This window comes from Hydra viridissima, unplaced genomic scaffold (genome assembly GCF_058129835.1).
Source record: "Hydra viridissima isolate aposymbiotic clone 2 unplaced genomic scaffold, HvirCarnegie_v1 scaffold_11, whole genome shotgun sequence".
In the NCBI taxonomy this organism is placed as follows: Eukaryota; Metazoa; Cnidaria; class Hydrozoa; order Anthoathecata; family Hydridae; genus Hydra; species Hydra viridissima.
In genome coordinates this window covers 5,507,501-5,530,361 of record NW_028324310.1, presented here as the reverse complement: position 1 = coordinate 5,530,361, position 22,861 = coordinate 5,507,501, and the positions used below count along the sequence as shown (strand labels likewise).

Sequence of the window (22,861 nt, the reverse complement as noted above, 5' to 3'; positions counted from 1 at the left end):
ACCTGTGTGCAAAATTTGGTGAGGATAAGATCAAAATTGTGGATTTGTATAAAGAACACACCCACATGCACGCATACAAACTTTGGGCTTTATATATTAGATGTTCAGAGTTAAGCTTTATAATGATTACAACTAATACAATTTAAAATAAGTATGTGTAATGTGTACAAATTTACAGTAAATTAATATAAACAAATTTTTATTTATCTTATTTCATTGGCAAACAAATTACTTTAACTAGAATGTTAAAAATATTCAAAACTGTAATTCTGCCAATCACCTCTTCTTTGGACAAAAATATACCCAAATCTGAACCCATAGCAATGTTTTACAGAACTGTCATACCAAACTGTAACTCCTCCATACTGTAGCCAATCTTATAAAAACTCCATTTGTTCTACCTTCTCTTCAAGGCAATCAGATAAACTATTTGTTTCAAAATTTCTCATTAGTTAAAGACTTATTTTTTTAAAGTGTGAAAAGAACAATGTATTTTTATAATACTTCTACAAAAAATCTCTCTGATGAAAAAAAATGACAAACATAAAGTAGACAATTTATATCTGTCTATAGGATCTAGACCCAATTACAGCTTCCCACAGATTGGTAGGAATTATTTTGAGTCTAGATCTGTAAAAATAAACAAAACAGAAAATTCATACAGTATCTTATACAGATACTTGTGGAGCAGCATTCCCAAGAACTGGGTAGCTTTGCTGAACAATATGGTGAAGGTATTTATGCAAAATTTAAACTAGACCAGGTTTAAGAGACAGTAGGGGCATCCAGAACATGGAGACTAATTCCTGGAATTTGTAACAAAAATAATACCATAAAAATCTTACAAATATCTGAAGATCAGTTTTTTTGTTTAGTATTTCTTCAATACCTGTCTTTTGTAATTATCTTTTGTACTATAGGGTCTAAACTCTGATAAATAAACTTTTATTTAAGGTTTTTTTAACAGTTTTTATTTTCACATGCATACTTTTATAGGATATGTATGGAAACATTTACATTAATGTTCACATGCATATCCTATTAAAAAATGCGAACATTTAGAAATTTGTAAATAGTTTATCTTCATAAATCATAAATGATTTAAGCATACCAAATAATTAGTATTATCTTTCTATACCTTAACAGGGGCAGCAATAGAACTGTATCCATGAAGAGTGTAAACAAAAGGCATGTAAGGCTTTAAAAACCTCTCTTTCTCCTAAAAACAAAATTATCTATTAACAAAACAGGCCTGCAATGGTTTTCCTCTTTAAAATCTGAGTAACGTTTTTTATAGTTTCTGATGTGCTGATTACGAGAAAAATAATAAAAAAAATCCATCACATCAGGATTTTTTGATATGGAATATTTAAGATTTTGCTTTAAAATGTTTGAGCACCTACCTTTTGAAATGTCTAAAACGTTATTAATTTACTTCAGCTCAATTTTTATTTCATATAATTAGTGTAAGGGAACATAGAAATTAACGCCAATTAGTAATTTGTTAATGACTACATAATAAGTATTAGTAATTCACATTAAACATGTCAAAAACAAGTCATTTTGGCTTAATTTAGTAATGAGCTCATTATTACATAATGATTTGTTAATATTAACTAATTGTTGTGAATATTATTAGAAAAGGGTGTAATTAAGGTAAACCAAAGGATTTTTGTATAAGTACCCGCACTGATTTAGAAATTTAACTGTTGAAGTGCGCATCTTGCAACATAAACTTTAAAATGGCATCGCGAAGTTGTTTAAACTCTACTAATTGTTTCTGTTATATTTGCGGGAAATTTATGGTGATAAAACAACGAAACAGTATTACAGACTTTGTAAAAAATATTTATAAAAGTTATTTTGGACTCGTTTTAAGTAACCAAGACAAAACTTGGGCACCTCATAAAATTTGTACGACTTGTTTATTAGAACTTCGCAAGTGGTCAAAAGGACAGAAAAATAGCTTCAAAATCGTTTCGCCTGTGCTATGGAGAGAGCCTAACGACCATGTTAAAGATTGCTACTTTTGTTGTTGTGACATAACTGGATACAATTCAAAAAATAAAAGGGACATAAACTATCCAAACGTGTCATCAGTTTCGCCTGCAATATTTGGCGATTCAAAAATGGTGCAGCCCCCGGTTCCAGCTCTACAAATTGAAAATTCTGACTGTGATATAGAGGAAGAGGATGTACACCAATCTGATCCTGAATTTCATGGAGATTCTGACGCTTGTCAGCTCTTTTCACAGTCACATTTAAACGACTTGACAAGATATTTGAATCTTCCCAAAGATGCAGCGGAACTCCTCGGATCACGATTAAAAGAAAGAAATATGCTGGCACCTGGTACTTCATTTTCATGGTACCGTCACAGAGAAAAAGATTTTCTTCCATTCTTCGCTGAAGATGAAGATTTAGTGTTCTGTAAAGATATTCCAGGCTTGATGAAAATGTACGACATTGAATACAATCCTAACGAGTAGAGATTGTTTATTGACTCCTCAAAAAGAAGTTTGAAAGCAGTTCTTCTGCATAATGGGAATACATATGCCTCGTTACCTGTTGCACATTCTGTCCATTTAAAGGAATGTTATGAAAATTTGGAAAAGCTTTTGACTAATATAGCTTATGAGCAACAGGGTTGGATGTTGTGTGGAGATTTGAAAATCATAAGCATGCTACTAGGCCAACAAGGTCGTTATACAAAATACCCGTGCTTTCTTTGCAAGTGGGATAGCCGGGATAAACAACATTATTGAACCAAAAAGGAATGGACTCCAAGAACTGAACTAACCCCAGGATTCAAAAACGTACTTAAACAGAGTTTGGTTCCCAGAGAAAAAGTTTTACTGCCACCATTGCACATCAAATTGGGTATAATGAAGCAATTTGTGAAGGCTTTAAATAAAGAGGGGGAAGGCTTCAAATATCTGCATTCAGTTTTTCCATCTTTATCAGAAGCTAAGATAAAAGAAGGAATTTTCGTCGGCCCTGATATTAGGAAATTAATGTCGGATGAAAAGTTTGATGAAAAACTTAATGATATCGAGTTGCAAGCATGGCAGTCATTTAAGGAAGTGGTGACAAAATTTTTGGGGAACAATAAAAGCTCCGACTATAAAGAAATAGTGGCCAAAATGATTTCCAATTTGGGTGTAATGGGTTGTAATATGAGCATTAAACTTCATTTCTTAAATTCTCATATTGATTACTTCCCAGAAAATCTAGGAGCCGTTAGCGAAGAACAAGGTGAAAGATTTCACCAAGATTTGAAAGAGCTTGAAGTCCGGTATCAAGGAAGATGGAATACCAACATGATGGCGGACTATTGTTGGTTATTGAAGCGCGACGATCCATACCGGAAATTTAAGCGAAAATCACACAACCGAAGCTTCCAGGAGAAAAGGACCAGGTTCCACAAATGAAATTTAAATGTTATTTAGACTAGTGTTAAGTTGTTATTATATTTTAGTAGTTTTTTAAGTTAAAAATAATGTTCTGTTTTAAATATATATTTTTTTATGTGAAATCTTCTGTTTTTTTGCTATTTTCTATCTGTGCCTTTTTTGAAAAATCTGGAGGTGATAGAGAAAAACTAAGTACATAATCGTAATCAGCGCACCAAAATACCCTAGAATCAGCTATCAAATTCCAGAGAGGAAGTTATGACTCTCATTTTGCAGGCCTGTGCAATCAGAGATTACTAACACCATAAAATTTTTTTAAAATAACAATAAAAACTTCAATAGAGAGAAAACTTAAGGCAAATATATATATATATATATATATATATATATATATATATATATATATATATATATATATATATATATATATATATATATATATATATATATATATATACATATATATATATATACATATATATATATATATGCATCTACAACTTTTTGTTAAACAAAAACCATTTATAATTAATTATACTAATAAAAAAGCAGTGAACACATTTAGATTATCTCTTGTCAAACAGTTGGCAACTTTCAAATAACCCCAGGAAAGCTTTTGAAGGCAAAGATCTTGATTTTTTTCTCTAAAAGCTTTTGAAAAAAATAACAAATTGAAGCACAAATAAGTAAACTTCATATTTGTTTTCAAATTTGTTATCTCTTTGTAAAGACTTATATTAATTACTAAATATCAACAAATCTGATATATATCAATTACAAATTATATATAACGAATACATAAATTACTTAAATGCCTAAGATAAAACTACTAATTGTATGAACTTCTATATATTTACAGAGCAAATATTTTTTAAGAAAATCATAAAACATACTTGTCTTCGAAATTCTTCTTTCTGCTCATTTGAACTTACACAAACTGAATAATTTGTGCTAAAAGGAAAGGAAAATTATTAGGAAAATAAAAACAAAAAAAAAAAGAGAGAGAATAAAAGCTTAATAGGTAAATTATGCATCAAATCAACATCCATCAACATTCATCAACATTCACAACATACCGGTCAACATCCATCTTCTCTTTATAAAACTCTTTATTGCTGTTAGGAGCCTGAACATAATTAAGCTAACACCTTATATCTTAAAAAACTTTTAAAAGAAAGGAGATATTTGAATAAAAAGAATCAAAAACTAAATTTATATGCTTCTTAGTTTCTTTTCCCTTAAAAAATTTAAAGTATTATTCTTAATATATTATAATATATTACTAAATATTACATTTTTATTTTACTATAATATTATCAATATTACTATATTGTTTTTACATTGGCATAATATTATTGTATCATATTAATACTATTGTATTATGTTATACTGTGAAAAAATAAAAAAAGCTTTAACTTTTAAAAAATTCATTCAGGTAAACTTAACCAAAAAAAAAAAAAACTTTACCATTGCTTCGCCAAGAGTGTCCATCCAATGATTACACAATGGCAAGATAATGCTTTTATTTGTATACTCAGGGCCTTAAAATGCACAGTAATAATTGAAAACAAAAAAAAAAAAAATTATTTTACAAAAAAGTAGCAAAAAATCAGTCTAACCAGTCCAAGACCAACAGTCATCGCCTGCCTGAAGTAAAGGAGTAAATTCAGATAATTGCGATGCTAGAAAAAAAAATATTAAAAAAAAAACAACAACCTTATATGTTGCATATTATTTAATAAACTGATTTTCTTTTGTAAAATTTAAAGAGCAATTATGTAACTAATTCCTAAAAAAAAAACTGACTGGTCATTTTTATAAAAAAAACTGACCAGCTGTCATTTATAAGTGAGTTAAGTTTAACATAAAACTTTATATTGTAATATTGAATACTGTCACGTTCAAAATTATTAACAGAATTATGTAACATATCAATTATCTGATATTTCACCAATTAGATACTGACCTGTACCCTTCCCTGACATATAGTCAATAGCAAACGGAATAAATGGAACCCAAGATGGATACAATGTCTTCCATGAACATGTGTCTCCTGATTTATTCTTCTATAATAGAAACATCATTACTTTCATCTAACAAAATTGAAATAAAATATTAAGACATAAAAAAGAAACAGTAATACATCTTTTTATCTCCTTTCATCAAAACTTTTATTTACAATTTTTAAATCATTTTTTAATTTTTGTTAAATAAAGGAAATATAATTTTTTTCATTTAGACAAAGAATAGACAATTTAGTTTAAAAACATTTTTCTTGATGACTTAAATGATTTAAATTTATCTTATCTAATGAACAGGACCCATAAAAATAGAAATACCCCCTCCCCCATAAACAAAAAAAACATCAACAAAGCAGTGGCAAAAACCATATTTACCTGCCATTTTTGAATTTTTTCCTCTAACTAAATGAAAATTACATATGTAATTTTATATTTGAAAAAATTACATAATTCATTTAAATATAAAATTACATATAAATTCATTCAAATATAAAATTACATATAAATTCATTCAAATATAAAATTACATATAAATTCATTCAAATATAAAATTACATATAAATTCATTCAAATATAAAATTACATATAAATTCATTCAAATATAAAATTACATATAAATTCATTCAAATATAAAATTACATATAAATTCATTCAAATATAAAATTACATATAAATTCATTCAAATATAAAATTACATATAAATTCATTCAAATATAAAATTACATATAAATTCATTCAAATATAAAATTACATATAAATTCATTCAAATATAAAATTACATATAAATTCATTCAAATATAAAATTACATATAAATTCATTCAAATGAATTAATATGTAATTTTATTAAAATATTTTAAAATATTTTATAAACATTTTAATAAAATTTTTTTTTTCCTCTAAGTAACAAAATTCGTAAAAACTGAGAAACAAAATTTCCATCAATTTGGATGATAAGGTAACTTACTGTTGTAAGAGAGCATTTTTTATTTTCTGCACTTTCAAAGATATATCCAATTAAAGAAAAAAAAGAATCCATTTTCGGAAATGTTACTGGTGGACATTTAACTGATTTTGGAATCCTAAGAAAAAAATTTTCTTTTATTTTAAAATGAAAACCATAAACTGATATAAAAAATATTTGTTAAATGTTATAAAAAAAAAAATAACTTTTTGGTTTCCAGTAATTCAGAAGTAGCAGGAGCTGAAGGTGATGTTGAATTTGTTACAAGCTTTGATTTAATCTTTTTCTTCATACTTTTACAATTGATGGGAGTTGAAACATCTATAAATCATATATATATGTATATGTGTATGTGTGCGTGTGTCTATGTGTGTGTATATATATATATATATATATATATATATATATTTATATATATACATATATATCATACATAAACACATACATACATACATACATACATACATACATACATACATACATACATACATACATACATACATACATACATACATACATACATTAATTTTTTTAAAAGAAAACTATTTTAAAAAATGTATTTTTATATAATTTCAATAGTAACTTCATTTAATCCAAAGTTAAAAATAACTTAATTTGTGATATTTAAATTTTTAAAATCTACAAAACTCATTTTAAAATTGCATAATGTTCCCAACAGTGAATGCTGGCTGAATCCCCTTCTGGATTTGATGAATGTGCATACAATAATAAAATAGCTTAGACCTAAATGAAACTTAACTCTAATTTAAACTGCAATTTCACCTTCAGCTTTGACTTTAATAGAACTAATGTCAAGTGCTTCATTTAAAATCAAGAAAAGCATGCTGAGTAATTTTAAATTTAAAGTAGAACTTAGCATACTTGATAGGAAAGTCCACTAACTATTAGAAACAAAAGAGATGTGTGTTTTTTGAAATGAGTTGTGTTATTTTGGTACTGTCTTCTAAATATGAACCTAAACATTTTCATTGGAATTTGCAAAGAAACTTTAAACTACCTCAAACTTGACATTTTTGGCACCTTCAGATTTTTTCTTAAGTAGGAAAGATTGGATTACTTTAAAAACTAATATCTCAGCTGCTGATCTGTTGGAAATATTTGAGAAAATAATCTGAAGATGTCAGAAACATCAAGTTTAGTTTTTCAGAAACTGAACATTTCTAATGATAAAAAAATGTTACAATTATAAAAGTTTTTAAACTTTGACTTCAACTCAACATGAAATATTGTAAAACACTTTACATAAATATCATTTGTTTATGATATTTGTAATGAATTTTGCATTTAAGTAAAAAAAATTTATTATTGAAAAAAAAAAGAACTTATCCCACCCTCTGTTATTTTGAAAAATAGTTTTCCTAACATTGCAATTAATGGCTAATTTTTTTCCCCTGAAAAGATTGCACCTATGTCTGTCAACTTTGGATTTTAACCAACTGATAAATAGTATTAATTTTAACTTTTTTTAAAAATTACTCTTCATTACAAAAAAACTTTTTTTTTTGTAAACAAAAAGTTTGTTTGATTGAGTTTTACTAAGTTTAAAATAAATTTTAAACTCTTATGAAAGGAAAACATGAGTTAAAATTAATATAAGTATTCAAAGTGATTTGAGAAACATTTACATTGCACACCAAAGTGGCTAAACTTACAAATGAAAATATTCAATTATTAGTTAAATGTTTGACTTCTTTAAATGTTTAAGAAATTAGGTTACTAAAAATAACATGTTAAAACAAAGAAAATAAGTAGGAATACATACTATTTTTAAGGCTGGAACTGTTTTGTCTTAAAGTTGTCTTCTTCAGACCATTGCACCGCATAACTAATTCAGCCAGGCTGATATTAGTTGTATTCATATCTGGGTGGTCCTATAAAAAATGAAATGTAAAAATTATATGTTGCACTAAATTAAAAAAAAATTTATTACTAATTTTTTAGTTTGTTACATTTTTGAAAAATCCACAAAATTCTTGAGAATTCAAAAACTAATTGACTCTCCAAATAAGTTAGAATTCTTTTTATTTCAAAGTTTATAAATTAGTTTATTAAATTTTTTAATATTAATTTTTTGATGATTAAATCTTTAAGCAACATAAATGCTAGTAAAATATAAATATAATAAAAAATGATTAGTAATAAATGATTAAAAAGTATTGCAGTAATACCAATAAAAAATGATTAATAATAATGCAGTGCTAAAGAATAAGAACAAAATACAAGAGCAAATTTACAAATTAAAACTTGACTTTTTAAATTAAACACTGCAAAAAAAAAAAAAAAAAAAAAAACAAAAAACTCTTTATCTCCTCATCAAGTTAAATGCAAAATAAAATTTTAAAGGTAACCTTTTTACTGAAAAAAATACCTTATTAAGAAAAAGCCATGTTAATGCTTTACTTTAATAAAAATGTAATTGAAATTTATGATTAAATTACCTGACATAAGACTCTTTTTTTTTTGTGTTTCTCAAGCATGCAAGTAAGTTCATAATCACTCATAAGCAAACCATCTTGTGCAGAAATGTGTGTGCCTATGTAATAAAAATTAAGCTTTAATGTTTTTATTTTTATGCTACTATTAAAAAAAAAGTTAATGTTAGATTTTTTAAATTAAAAGAAAAAGTCATTCAAAACTAATGAAATATTATAGCTGAATATTTATGCTTAAACTGTACCATAGTGCTTTGCAGCATTTTGCAGCATTTTAATTTAAAATGTGAAGTTTTAATTCATTTATATCCAATGTATTGAATACTTTAAATGCTGCATTAAAAAATTTAATAATTTTGTTTTTTTATTTTAAAAGTTTAGCAATAAATTTTTAATCTTCAATTAAATTAAGACTAAATTTGGCAAAATTTCATAAAATTTTTAAACTTTTTACAACCTTTAGAAAGTAAAGCAAAACCAAAAATTATCCTGTTTGGATTTGGCTGCTGGACTCAAACATAACTTTATTGTATAATAATAAGTTACTAATAAAGATATAATATAATAAATGAATATATGTAACCTTGATAAAATATATAAAATAAATAACATATATAGTCATAACATGTAATGTAAATTGTCAATTGTATATTAAATCCTATAAATTGAAACTATTATTATCACTTTTTGTATTCAACTGATTCAACTTCTAACAGAAAAGCATATTATAAACTTCATTCAGCTTCTAACAGAAAATTCTAAAATACATATTAGGTACTTAAATTAGTGTCAAATGATTTCTAATCAAATTTGTAATTGATAAAAACCAGGTGTCAATAAAATTGGTACCACTTTTAATTAATAGTACTATAAGCAAGCTTTGATAATTAGTATAGGCCATTCAGATAATCACTCAAAAAACATTAAGTAATCATTGGGTATTTACACTTTTTAAACAATTTCATTTAACCTTATTTAACTTAAAAGAATTTGAAACTATGTTATTTATTTATATATCATACAGTTATATTTTTGTAAGTGATTTTGTCAACAATCAGTTAAAACATGCAGTTATTCATGGCAAAGCTAAATTTGTTCGATTTTGTAAAAAAAGGAGAAAAAAAAACAAGGAATATTTTCTGAACTTAAAGAGACTTTTTTCAGAAATATAAAATGAGGGAATTTTAAATTACTCATCATTTTTAATGTTTTCCTTTTACCTGATACATATATTTAAAAAAAAAAAAAGTACATGGTGCTATGTTAAAAATTTGAAAAATAAATATTTTGTATCAACTTAATTAGGAAAGTTAGGTTACTGAAGAAATTTACAAAATATAACTTATTTTAAATGTTTTTAAACTTACCATCCTCATCAGATGATAATTCATTATCCTAAAAAATAAAAGAAATGCAAGAAAACAGTAAAATAAATGTACAATATTTTGTGTTAAAATAAAAATCAATACTTGAAAATTATTTAACTGCACTTGTTATAAACTTGTAGCCTTGCATCAAACTGCTTTTTGTTCATACTTTGTGTCACAGTGTTAATAAAACTTTGTGCAAAAAAAAAAGAGTGCATGGCATTTAGCTGCTTAGATGATATTGAATCATCCAGGACTTTTAGTCAATGACAATATACAGCTTAACATTTTAAAAGTGTCATCTAAAATCTCACTATACAAAAGTAAGAAAGTTAGTACTCTTACTATAAAGCAAATGTTGAGGGCCCTGTAATTGCATCCAACTATTTTTTATTTGTAGATTGTATCACTATCATATTAACATATGAGCATGATCGATATGAACTTTTTTTGCTTTGTTTTAGTTTTAGAAAATCTAATATCAATACTAAGAGTATTAATTTTTAAAAAACTTACACCACATTCTTTGGATATATCTTGTATAATCCTAGAAAAAAGCAAAAATTTAAAAACAAAGCCTGACAGTTATTTAAGAATTAAAAAAATACTAAGTATAAAAAAGTTGAATCATACCCATTTTATTTTACACATGCCCATTTAAAAATTTTGAAATATAGTTCTATTTATCACGATGAAGATCAATTATTTTTCTCAAACAAACTTTACATTAAAACTACTAAGAAAATACATGAAAAACTTCAAAATAAAAACACCAATTACAAATAATACACAAAGAAAAAAAGTTATAGCTAAATATATGTAATAAGTTACCTTTGGTATTTTTTTTTTGCTCGCTCTTTAACAAATGTGAGAAAATCACTAGGATATCTAAAAAATAAAAAAACAAAACAAAAACATGAAAGCATTAAGTAAATATATAAGCAAAGACTGTTTTGAGGATAAACAATAATTGAAAAATAGAAGATTCAAAGAACAAGAATAACCTTTTTTTAGGTGCTTTCCCTGCATATGCTCTTTCTAAGAAATACTATAGAAAACAAATTAGTAAATTAAATATAGTTGAATTTTTTATGAAATCAATAAGATTTCAATTTCAAGATTTTCTAAAACCTTATATTTAAAATTATAACAATATTGCTCTAATAAATAATATCAAAATACTTCTGTTAAAAGAAAATTATTGCTTGTGGAAAAATACTACCTGTCTGGAGAGTATTATTTCTTCAAGTAAGCTTTTATAATAATCCTTTTGATTGAGCTAGAGAGAAGATATAACAAAGAACAAACTTTTGTACATAATTTATTAAGCCAAATTAGTACAACATTTTAATTTAAACAGTAATTTAAACAAAAATCAAAGAAAAGAAATCGTCAGAAGCTTTTACCCAATAATTCTTTTTTTTAAGCCTCAAACACTTCCTCTGCATTTTTACTACTTGAGGTGACAACATCCCACCTATTAATGGGATATTATTAAATTAGTAAAAATTGGAAAAAATTGCTATATACAATGTTTTTCAGAACAACATTTTTTCCCACTTTATTTTTGAGTTTGATCATTTGCATATATTTTTTGAACTAATAAGTTATTTTATATTATGAAAAGCTTTTTGCATTTATCAAAAACTACACAAAATATACTGGAATGTATCCCATAGTACCCACTTTGAAGTTTGAAATATGCATGTTTTAGAGGATCTCCATGCTTGAAGTTTGAACTTCCCTCAAAAACTTTACTAAAAAAAGAAAATTAGGAAATTTATAAAATGGCAATCAAAATTAAAGATCTTAAAATAAACATTCTTAGAATTTTACAAACTTTTCATGAAATTATTTTCTAAATAAAAACAAAAAGAATAACTTTTAATCTCAAATATACAATATCACTAAAATATCACATTTTCAAAAAAAAAAGAACAAGCATATATGAACTTAATTTTTTTAGTAGTTAAAAAATTCTTGTAACAAACCTCTACAAGACATGTTCTATTTTTTTTTTTTTTTTAAATCTTTATTAACAATGGAATTTTATTTTAAAAAAATTATTGCAAGAGTAAACAATTCAAGATTGTATTATTTTGAAGAAACAAAAAGCAATAAAAACAAGATTGCACGGTTATCATGGATCATGATAATGGCAACCTAGCTGACCCAATGATGCCACTTTTATGGGGTGATAACGCACACACCAAGGTACCCTGTGATGCAAGGTTTGAAACCTTTTAATTTTGTCCACAGAAAATAATTTAATTTGAATGTTCAAATTGAGTGAGATTTTGACTTCATAGTGTGCCAATACAAACACCTGTAGAATGAGAACCACTCTATATGATTTGATAAAAATTGGTGCAAAAGTAGCTTATAGCCACACCAAACTCTGGATAAAATTTCAGTCGGATTGGCTAACTGGTTAAGATTAATGGCAGTTTTAGTTTAAATTTTGTTAGTTTTTTGCTACTTATACCCCAAAGCATTACCGATTACTGTGATATTTGGTCACTTTTTTCAAAATAATGGTTACATGAGTGTTCTGCTATATAATACCAATAATTTTTAATATAATTGTTTAATTGCTACATGTACCATTTTCATTTTATAGACCAAAACATTAATTTGCTATTTAAAACGTGGTTTGAGTTGGCTCATACGTAGCATAAAAATCTAAGCATTTCCAAAGGTATAAACTAGAGATAAAACAATAGAGGTCGATGTGTTTCGAAGTCGAAGCTTTGACGTTGCAAAAAGTCGTGTGTGAACGTGTTTCGAAATCGTTAAAAGTTGTATGAAATTTATTTAAACGGTTTTCAAAATCGTATTACTTCGAATAAAATATATTTTCGCGGTTTTCAAAACCGTAAAAAGTTGTATAAAATTTAATTTGACGGTTTTCAAAATCGTATTAGTTCAAATAAAGTATATTTTTGCGGTTTTCAAAATCGTAAAAAGTTGTGTAAATTCGAAAATGGTGTGTTTTAAAACTGTTTAAAATTTCTAACGGCTTTCAAATTCACTTCCAAAAATTTAACTGTCTTTGAAATCGTTTGAGTAAACAAAACGAGTGCATACAAAAAGTAAACAAACGAACGTCGCGTGACTTCGTTCAGGTTTTAAGCTCAATGACTTCAAGTTCAAGTTTAATGACTTCAACTTCAAGCTCTATTAGCAAAAATTTTAAAGTGAAGTGAACAGATAAGCCATGTTTTAAGCTGAACTTGTATGTGGCTGTACTAGTACTGTTATGCTCTTCCCTTCTATTCTCCTAGACTCCTACTCTATCCCTTAGGTTTGGAAAAAATCACAATCGATGAGAAGCTAACTATGTTCAGGTTCAAAGACATCGGTATAAAGTAAAGTGAAGTGATAACTGGTTTGGTATATGCTAGCAATCTCTGCCCTTCTATTTCTTAATAATAAAAATTTGAAGTATACACTACAGTAACATTACAGAAATACAGAATATACAAAAGATATGCTAAAACCCTTTCATTTATTTAATAATCATTCTAGATTTCAAAAATCCAATTTCTTAAACATGTGAAAAAATTATTTGCATATTATCGATTACCTAATCTAAAATAATTCTAGCATGCTTCGCTAATAAAGAATATTTAGTTGTCCGCTTCCAATCTTGCATTCTCATTTTTTTGTGCAAGTTCCTGGCCTTGGGAGCCTAAATGATGTCTGTCTCACCTTTCCAGTTCAACAATACTGGAGTTTACATTTTTTCATCATGATCATCATGATCATCATCATCATGATCATCATCATGATCATCATCATCATCATCATCATCATCATGATGATCATCATGATCATGATCATGATCATGATCATCATCATCATCATCATCTCATCATCATCATCATCATCACCATCATCATCATTTTGATTTCTGTCTGGAGCAGATCTTGCTGCCATTTGCTCTTCCATGGAGTGGTATTCCCAAATTGGTACAAAGGAGTTTAACAGATCGAAGTTCTTGTTGATGAAGACCAACTTCTCAGTGGTTTTTGGAGACAACCTGCATCTCTTTTCATGAACCACCTGTCCAGCTTCACTAAAGGCCCGCTCACTTGAGGCACTTGAGGCTGGCAGGCAATAATACTCCCGTGCAAGTCCTGCCAAGATGGGCATCTCTTTGCGATGTGTCCTCCACCAGTCAAGGACATTAACCTTCGAATCTATCACAGTTGTTTCTCTGAATTTTACCCACTCAACGGAAATCGGAGGACCCTCAGCTGTAGCATTTGTCTGCCTGAATTGGCTGGACACAGTCTAAAAGAAAGGAAGGAAGTTAAACGTTTAGTAAACTTTGTATAACTTTGCTTTCTTTAATCTAAAATTGTTTAAATTCAAATAATTTTTAAAAAGTTCGTTTAATTTTGAACCGCCCCCCCTCTCCCCCATATGGCATCACATCCTCAAATTAAAATTTTTATGACTTTGTTTGTTCGATTGCATTAAGATTAGTAGAAGTATATTCAACTAGTTTTAAAGAGATTTATTTTATTTTATACTTAATAGCTATTACCTTTGCTGCTGCCTTCCAGAATTCAGTCTCACCATCATCTTCAAGAAACTCGTCGATGATCTCATCTGAGACATTGATTGTACCTTGCTGGTTTGACATCCAGTCTGCTGTTGTAGGATGACTGGTTTTCAACTTGTCAAAAATCTCATCCCTGACACCATAAGCGTGCAGTTGTTGGCCTTTCAAGAAGGGGTGCAACAGGCAGCCTACAGCATAAGGCATGATGTCACATCCTCCTCTTGGGAATCGTTTCTCAAGTTCTACAATGAGCTCAACCATGAAAGAACCTACTTCAGTGACACTGTTCTTTCTTATTTCTTTGACCCTCAGAGAAGCACACCTATCCACAAGATGAACAATGGCTGTTGTGACCTCAAATCCAAGTGTCTTGCCAAATCTGGAAACTTGCGAACACTGGGCTCAATCAAATCAAGCCTTGAGTCTTTTCAGAAATCTTGTGAGGTTGTTGCTAATACAAATCTGTTTGGTAATAACATTTGAAAGTCAATCATCAGTGGGCCTGACAATGTTCAGATTTTGGAAACCATCCCACTGATGGAATTGGATCCCACTGATGGAATCTTTATCAATCCTTATCATGGAGGCCAGTTTGACAGAAATGAATGCAGAAAGCTTTTTAACCCTTTTGCTGCCAGCAAGTGGATCTTATTGAAACTAATATGTATAAAAGACATTTTTTAGACATATCTTTTAGAACAAACCAGATATCAGTTGCTAACTATGCAGCAAACTACATTCTTAACCCTTTAAAGTGATATTAAACATAATTACTTTAATCCATTTTTATTAACAAAAAAATCCAACCAAACTGCTGTCTGCTATCGGAGATGCCAGCAGTGAAAGGGTTTAAATTGTGGATGTGCTGCAGCAACTTGCTGATACAAACTTGGTTCCCAACATCTATCTTTCACATAATTGAAGCATTCAAAAGTTTCAACTTAGTTGTCAAGGTTTGCTTTGGATTCATCCTAGAGCCAGACTTCTCTGAAATAATTGAAAACTTCATAAGGTGTTACTTATTGATAACTGGCAACATCTTAAATTTACACCGTCTTTTCGCACATCAGTCTCAAAGGATCCCCCCTGGGGCCCTGTGGTGAACAAACTGTCGAAACTGCTCATCAAGATTTTTATCAACATTGGCCAAGGTATAAGCAAAACAATAATCATCTAGAATACAAATAGATTGTTGTGCTGCATGCTATTAATCTGAACAGTAAGCATCTTTAAAGAACTGTCAGCATAATTTGAGTTATTAGAGATAAGGAGCAGAAAATCATAGCTTACGGTTTTTAATGAGCATCTTGAACAACGTAGTCCTTAAATGCTGTTAATTTAAAAATTATGAATTTTTATATTAAAAGTAGTATTGTAGAGTATATTTACGAAAAAAGTATATAAAGCTGATTTTGCACTTTTTTTTAGGTTTTTTTGCATTTTAGCAGTAGTTTATACCTTTGGAAATGCTTAGATTTTTATGCTACGTATGAGCCAACTCAAACCACGTTTTAAATGGCAAATTAATGTTTTGGTCTATAAAATGAAAATGGTACATGTAGCAATTAAACAATTATATTAAAAATTATTGGTATTATATAGCAGAACACTCATGTAACCATTATTTTGAAAAAAGTGACCAAATATCACAGTAATCGGTAATGCTTTGGGGTATAAGTAGCAAAAAACTAACAAAATTTAAACTAAAACTGCCATTAATCTTAACCAGTTAGCCAATCCGACTGAAATTTTATCCAGAGTTTGGTGTGGCTATAAGCTACTTTTGCACCAATTTTTATCAAATCATATAGAGTGGTTCTCATTCTACAGGTGTTTGTATTGGCACACTATGAAGTCAAAATCTCACTCAATTTGAACATTCAAATTAAATTATTTTCTGTGGACAAAATTAAAAGGTTTCAAACCTTGCATCACAGGGTACCTTGGTGTGTGCGTTATCACCCCATAAAAGTGGCATCATTGGGTCAGCTAGGTTGCCATTATCATGATCCATGAAAATTATGATTACCGATGTAAACTGAGATAACGAAAGTGAATCTTTGATTATCTGAAGATTCATTTTCAGAATTGTGGATTATGTTAAAAGATTGGTAAGGAAAGAAGATTGAAAGAAGTTTGAAGAAACACCCCTAAATCATGTCAAAAATTCAAATGCAATCAATATTTTTCAATATGTTAGAAGAGGGAACTAGAATACAATGTTTGAAGCTGATTTATTTGTCTCGCTGACTTTTTCAGATAGAAAAATTTCAAAAGCTAAATATTTTATGAGTGGCCTTACAATTAACCAATAAATTTAAAGGGCATTAAACACATTCAATTATTGAACCAGCACCCTCTAGTGTTAAGAAACTATCTTATTATATCTAATTATATTGTCAATATCGAAGTATATTTATCAGAAACAGGATTATTATTGTAGATAACATCCTATGATTATTACATATCTCATAACAAATATCTCTCCTAACCCAATTTAGTGTCATAGCAATTTACAATCAGCATGGTCCTCTAAATGTGTGAGTTTTATTGCAAAAACTATAACTTGCTAACTGCTCCTAAATGATGCCCAATTTAAGATTCTTTGATTATTATGAAAAGTATGAAGGGGGAGGACAAAAAAATCTGGACTTTGAACCAAGATAAAGCAGTGCCTTAAGAAAATTGATTTTGATATAAAACAACCTTTTAAGACCTGAATCAGAAAAATTGAACTTTTAAGATAAAATAGAAAAGAGAAAACTTTTGCTTTTTTGTGGGGAAAAAAACAAAAAAAAAACAAAACAAAGTAGTTATGCTTTTTTAACTCTGTTTTAGTGATAATATTTGCTCTTACTTCAGAGTATCTTCAAAAAAAAGTAAATCTCCATCTTCATTTTCATTTTTTCCAGAGGATGGTAAGAAACACTAAAACAACAACAACAAAAAAAGTATTAAGTACCAGTACTTTCCTATAATATATCATTAATATATCATTAATATATTTTTAGAAATAGATGGAAGGGACCTTTGATTTTAAATCAGTTGTAACATGAAATTACATTTGCCAAGGTAATTGGTCAAAGGGAATGTATATTTTAATATTTATAAAATTATAATGTAATTTTGAAAAACTGAAGTCTACCAAATTTTATAAAATATTTTTGCTTCAGGTTGATGTAGTTTTAGCTTGATATACCTGATATTTAAAAGCTTCTTTTAATTTGTGTATTTTAGTTTAAACAATGACACAATTGATTGATCAAAAAAGAAATGACAGGATAAAAACAGCTAAATTTCAATTCAGAAAAACTAATTTATTTTGATTTTTTTTATGTTTACAGCAATATAATATTAATTTTTACAATTTATAAATTTATAACAATATTGATTTACATAATCTATAACATTATTTATTGATTTAAATCTATAACTTTACAACAAACAGTATTTTATAACAACAGTTGTCATATTTTTCTAGCTTGGTTTAAATACTTAACTTTTCTTGTGGAAAGTATAAATTACAATGATATTAAGACAATTACTATTATACTAAGACAATTAAAATTTCTATTGGCATTAAGAATTTATGGTTTTAACATGATATTGCTGTATTTTGTTTAATATATGATTGTTAATAATAATTCCTTTCTGTTCTATTCTATATTCTCGGTTGCTTTTTATAATCTTTATTGACTCTTGAATTGACTCTTTATGCCTTTTGTTTTTTTTATCTAAATGTTTGCTTTATCTAACAACTTATAATAATTTAACAGGCAATAAAATTACAGAAATAACAGTAAATTAATATAAATAATGACATTTTAATTTGTTCTTTATCAAATGGAAATTTAAGAAATGAAGACGAATTTGAAAGTACTTAAGATTATGAATTTTATAAGATTTAGATGCTTTTTAAAAGGTTTTACGTTTGCATCTTGATTTAACTAAATACCTCTTATGGAAAACTAAATACTTCTTTTGGAAAAAAGGCCTATAAGTCTTAGAAGCGAAAAAATTGTTCCTATCAAATGAGAAGAGGGGGAGAGAGGCTTTAGGAGGAATATGCCATTGAAATTGAGAGGGTTAAGAAAGATTTTATACCAGAAACTTTATACCAGGCTAAATTTGTATCTTTCTCAGATTGACATCTTGAATTCTTGTAAGGTTTAAACAAACAAATTAGTTTTCAAAGGATACAATACTGCTAGCACCTTATAACTATATTGTGCAAACTGTGTAATTATTCTAAATAATGATAAAGTAGTTGTCAAGTCTAAAACTACTTTCTTCTTTCGGAAAGACTACAGATGTTTATTTACTATATAAAACTGATGCAATGTTTTAATCTTAAGCTGCATTTTAAATATTTATTGAAGCCTTAAACCACTTTTTCTCAACAACTTGAACTGTGGAGCAGATTTTCCTTGTACAGCCATAATATATATAGTTTATAGATTAATTATAGAAATGTTCCTTGTTCCATGATTTGTTAAAAAATTTTCCTTGTACCTCCCATAATTTGTTACAAAATTTTTATAATCAAATAAAATTTGTTTTAAAATTTTTATAATTAAACTATAAACAAAGACAAATAAAAAAATACTACATTTCAATTATTGAATTTAATAACAACAGTTTCTGGATCAAACCTTGACCACCATTAATTTGATCTGTACCATAAAGGTTTGAACCAGTTGGCAAAACTTAAATTACCATTAATTGTCTTCTTTCAGTATCATTTAAACTGTCATGAATTCCTTTAATCAAAACTTCACGAAACACTTCCTCCTGAATAAAAATTTTTATTTCTCATTGTCAATAATTTAAAGTATTTTAAACAAAGGCAAACCATTAAGGTTAGGGTAGATAAACAGTTATTTTTAGACTTTACACGGTTTATCTTTCTCTTTACTAAATTTTTTTGGTAAAAAAACTTGAGAAAAATGCTCAAAAAAATTTTGATTAGAAATGGAGAAAAATGCTTGAAAATTTTTTGGTAAGAAAGCTTGAAAAAGTTTTTTTTAGAAATTTTAAAATATACTCACACTTGCAATGAGTCCTTCTGGAAGTATAACCTCCTCATTGTTAAGCAATGACAACATTTATTTAATTTTTCTAAAAACAAACAAAAAGCAAAAAGAAAAAAATAAATAAAATATTAATCTAAGTATAATAATTGAAATAAGGTAATAAAATACATGCTACATAATTTACAAATTACGCAAAACAAACATTTAAAAAACAAGTTAAGAATCTATTAAGCCTTTTACAACAATATTATTTTATATTAACTCTAATATTTTATATAAACTAAATGTTTCCATTTAGTAGTAGACAAAAAGAAGATTGTAATAGAGTAATGGGAAGAATATTTTTTTAGTGAAAAGTTGATCAAACGAAAATAGTTTACCACAAAAATCAGAAATGTTTTTTTAAAAATATTTTGATCACCTATAGTAAGTGTCATAGTGATGCAAGTAATATATATATATATATATATATATATATATATATATATATATATATATATATATATATATATATATATATATATATATATATATACACACACACACACACACACACACACACACACACACACACACACACACACACACACACACACACACACACACACACAGTGAGAACAGAATTTAATTGTACAAAGTAATTTTTGCATTTTATTTTGCTAAAGCTTGCTTTAATCTTGATTAATAATGAAAATAACTGAACCAATTTTTTTTAAATTTATTATGGCTATTTCTTATTTATAATTAATCAGTAAAAATATAAGGAAATGTGTTTGCTATACAATTTTTGATTTTTTACTTACAGACGTATCAATTTGCATGCACAACAATTAATTGTACAAAACTGTTTTATTATTTGTTATGAATGTTTATGGTTTTTTTAATTTATAAAATATCAATTTTATTATTGAATTTATATTTCTAGAATATTATTTTCAATTATTAACATTTTTGATAAATAAAGGTCATTAAAAACTCTGTTCATCAAACATTATGGCACCTAAAGGTAAGTATTTAAATACTACTCAACGAAAACTTGTTGTAGACTTGGTTAAACAAGGAAATATTTATAGAAACGTTGAATAACTTACAAATATTCCATTTAAAACAGTTGGAGCCATTGTAAATAAATACAAACAATATGAAACGTTTGAAATTCGAACTGGACGAGGGCGAAAGCTGAAGACAACCTCACGAGATGATAGAGAAATTTTAAGAATGATTAAAAAAAAATCGGTTTGAAAGTGCAAAAAATATAGCAAATCATCTAAAAAGTTTAACAGGAAACACAATTTCACTAACATCAATTAGAAATCGCATTCATAAAGCAGGGTTTAGTGGATGTATAGCTCAGAAAAAACCGTTTTTAACAAAATATCATATGAAGAGAAGAATGAATTTTGCAAAAAAGTATTATTTAATGCCAGCATCATTTTGGAAAAAAGTACTTTGGTCTGATGAATCCAAGTTTAATTTTAAAAAACCTGATGGTGCACAGAGAGTTTGGCGAAAGAGGGGTGAAGCATTTAATTTGAGTTGCACAAGAGGAACAATTAAACATGGTGGTGGAAGTGTAATGTTATGGGGTTGTATGGCATGGAATGGTGTTGGTAAACTAGAATTTATTGATGAAACAATGAATGCTGATTTGTATAACAATATATTGAAACGAAATTTAAAATCTTCTGCTAAAAGTCTTAGGTTGGGAAACAGTTTTTTGTTTCAACAAGACAATGATCCAAAACATACTGCTAAAAAAACTAAAACTTTTTTTGATGAAAATGGCATAAATGTTTTAGAATGGCCTTCACAGAGCCCAGATTTGAATCCAATAGAGCATTTATGGACTTTATTAGATAAAAAAAATAGGTAATAGAGCATTTACGAAAAAAGAAGATTTAAAGAAAGCTGTTGTTAAATCATGGTCTAATATTGACAATAATCAAATCAAATGTCTGGTAGAATCGATGCCGAAACACTTGTTAAATGTAATTAAAGCAAAAGGAGGACTAACTAAATATTAAAGTATATTAATAAAATACAAAAACTTGAAACTGTTTCTCAATTATTTTAATAAACTGGTATTTTTTCTTAGCTTTAACCTATAAAGTTTTAGTTGTACAATTATTTTATGTGCAAGTGTTTTTATCCCCATCTTTTTGTTTCGAATTCTTAACCAGGTAATTCAAAAGCATAAAGACAAACTTTATAATTTTTTTGAAGGTTTTTTACCAAATAAATAATTAGAGAAAAAAAAAAGTTCTTTATAATTACTGCTTGATATAGTATTTTATTCAAAGATGTTATTTTTATTGAAAAATTACTTTGTACAATTAAATTCTGTTCTCACTGTATATATATAATTATACATTAATTTGTCACAAAACTCTTTTATTATGAAAACTTTTATTATGATCAAATAGTTATAAATGCAGTATTTAACATAACTTGATATTGACAAATAAATTCATTTCATAAATTAAAAACTTGTGAAAAATAAATAACAAAAATATTACATATTATAGTAAAAAATTTAAACTCAGAAGAAAATTTCAGAAGACAATATCATTATTTTTTCAAATAATATGAAAATTTTCTATAACACTTATTCTCTTTCATTATTTGATCCAGATAAAATGGCTTCAATTGATACAGATATATCCACAAAATCTTTTAAATAAGATTGCAAATATGTAATATCAAAATTGTAGCACAACTCAGAGCTTTGACAGGATGGTAATCGAGCAATCATTTCACTCAGTTGAATTGCAGGGAAAAACATTTCAAATATCTGTTTTATAAAAGGTAGAAAATATACGCAAACCATATGGCAAAATATCTTAATATCTTCTACATTTTTAGTAGATTGTGATTCCAATCTATAATAGAAATGTGTTGGATTTAATACTTATATGATGCTGTATATTAAAACTTTACATAACAGAAGAGATACAAGGTTTGCATTGCCTTTTCAAAAAAATCTAGGAAAACATTAAGGGTTTAAAATTTAAATTTTTTTAGGACAAGTAGCAAACTTTTAAA

General features: G+C 27.2%; 2 protein-coding genes across 4 annotated transcripts in view; both read right to left on the bottom strand.

Moving 5' to 3' along the window:
* Positions 1-19,976, bottom strand: part of LOC145191247 (uncharacterized) — a 29,522-nt gene extending 9,546 nt beyond the window's left edge. The window contains exons 1-21 of one of the 2 annotated variants that reach the window (XM_090067004.1): positions 19,835-19,976; positions 19,503-19,577; positions 17,644-17,714; positions 11,903-11,973; positions 11,623-11,693; positions 11,439-11,495; positions 11,221-11,264; positions 11,048-11,104; positions 10,733-10,763; positions 10,217-10,244; positions 8,856-8,950; positions 8,180-8,288; positions 6,603-6,717; positions 6,400-6,514; positions 5,810-5,836; positions 5,380-5,479; positions 5,033-5,095; positions 4,881-4,954; positions 4,490-4,539; positions 4,307-4,364; positions 1,139-1,219 (exon numbers count right to left, since the gene is read on the bottom strand). In XM_090067004.1, coding sequence (XP_089923130.1) covers positions 1,139-1,219; positions 4,307-4,364; positions 4,490-4,539; positions 4,881-4,954; positions 5,033-5,095; positions 5,380-5,479; positions 5,810-5,836; positions 6,400-6,514; positions 6,603-6,717; positions 8,180-8,288; positions 8,856-8,950; positions 10,217-10,244; positions 10,733-10,763; positions 11,048-11,104; positions 11,221-11,264; positions 11,439-11,495; positions 11,623-11,693; positions 11,903-11,973; positions 17,644-17,714; positions 19,503-19,577; positions 19,835-19,891 — 1,449 coding nt within the window. In that variant the 5' untranslated portion in view covers positions 19,892-19,976. Of the gene's footprint in view, positions 1-1,138; positions 1,220-4,306; positions 4,365-4,489; positions 4,540-4,880; positions 4,955-5,032; positions 5,096-5,379; positions 5,480-5,809; positions 5,837-6,399; positions 6,515-6,602; positions 6,718-8,179; positions 8,289-8,855; positions 8,951-10,216; positions 10,245-10,732; positions 10,764-11,047; positions 11,105-11,220; positions 11,265-11,438; positions 11,496-11,622; positions 11,694-11,902; positions 11,974-17,643; positions 17,715-19,438; positions 19,578-19,834 lie in introns of both variants that reach the window. The other variant, XM_090067005.1, reaches the window with a different exon arrangement.
* Positions 19,977-22,208: 2,232 nt separating this feature from the next.
* LOC145191248 (conserved oligomeric Golgi complex subunit 8-like) overlaps positions 22,209-22,861 on the bottom strand; it is a 23,681-nt gene continuing 23,028 nt past the window's right edge. For both annotated transcript variants that reach the window (XM_090067007.1, XM_090067008.1), the window contains exon 13: positions 22,209-22,698. In XM_090067007.1, coding sequence (XP_089923133.1) covers positions 22,425-22,698 — 274 coding nt within the window. In that variant the 3' untranslated portion in view covers positions 22,209-22,424. The remainder of the gene's footprint in view (positions 22,699-22,861) is intronic.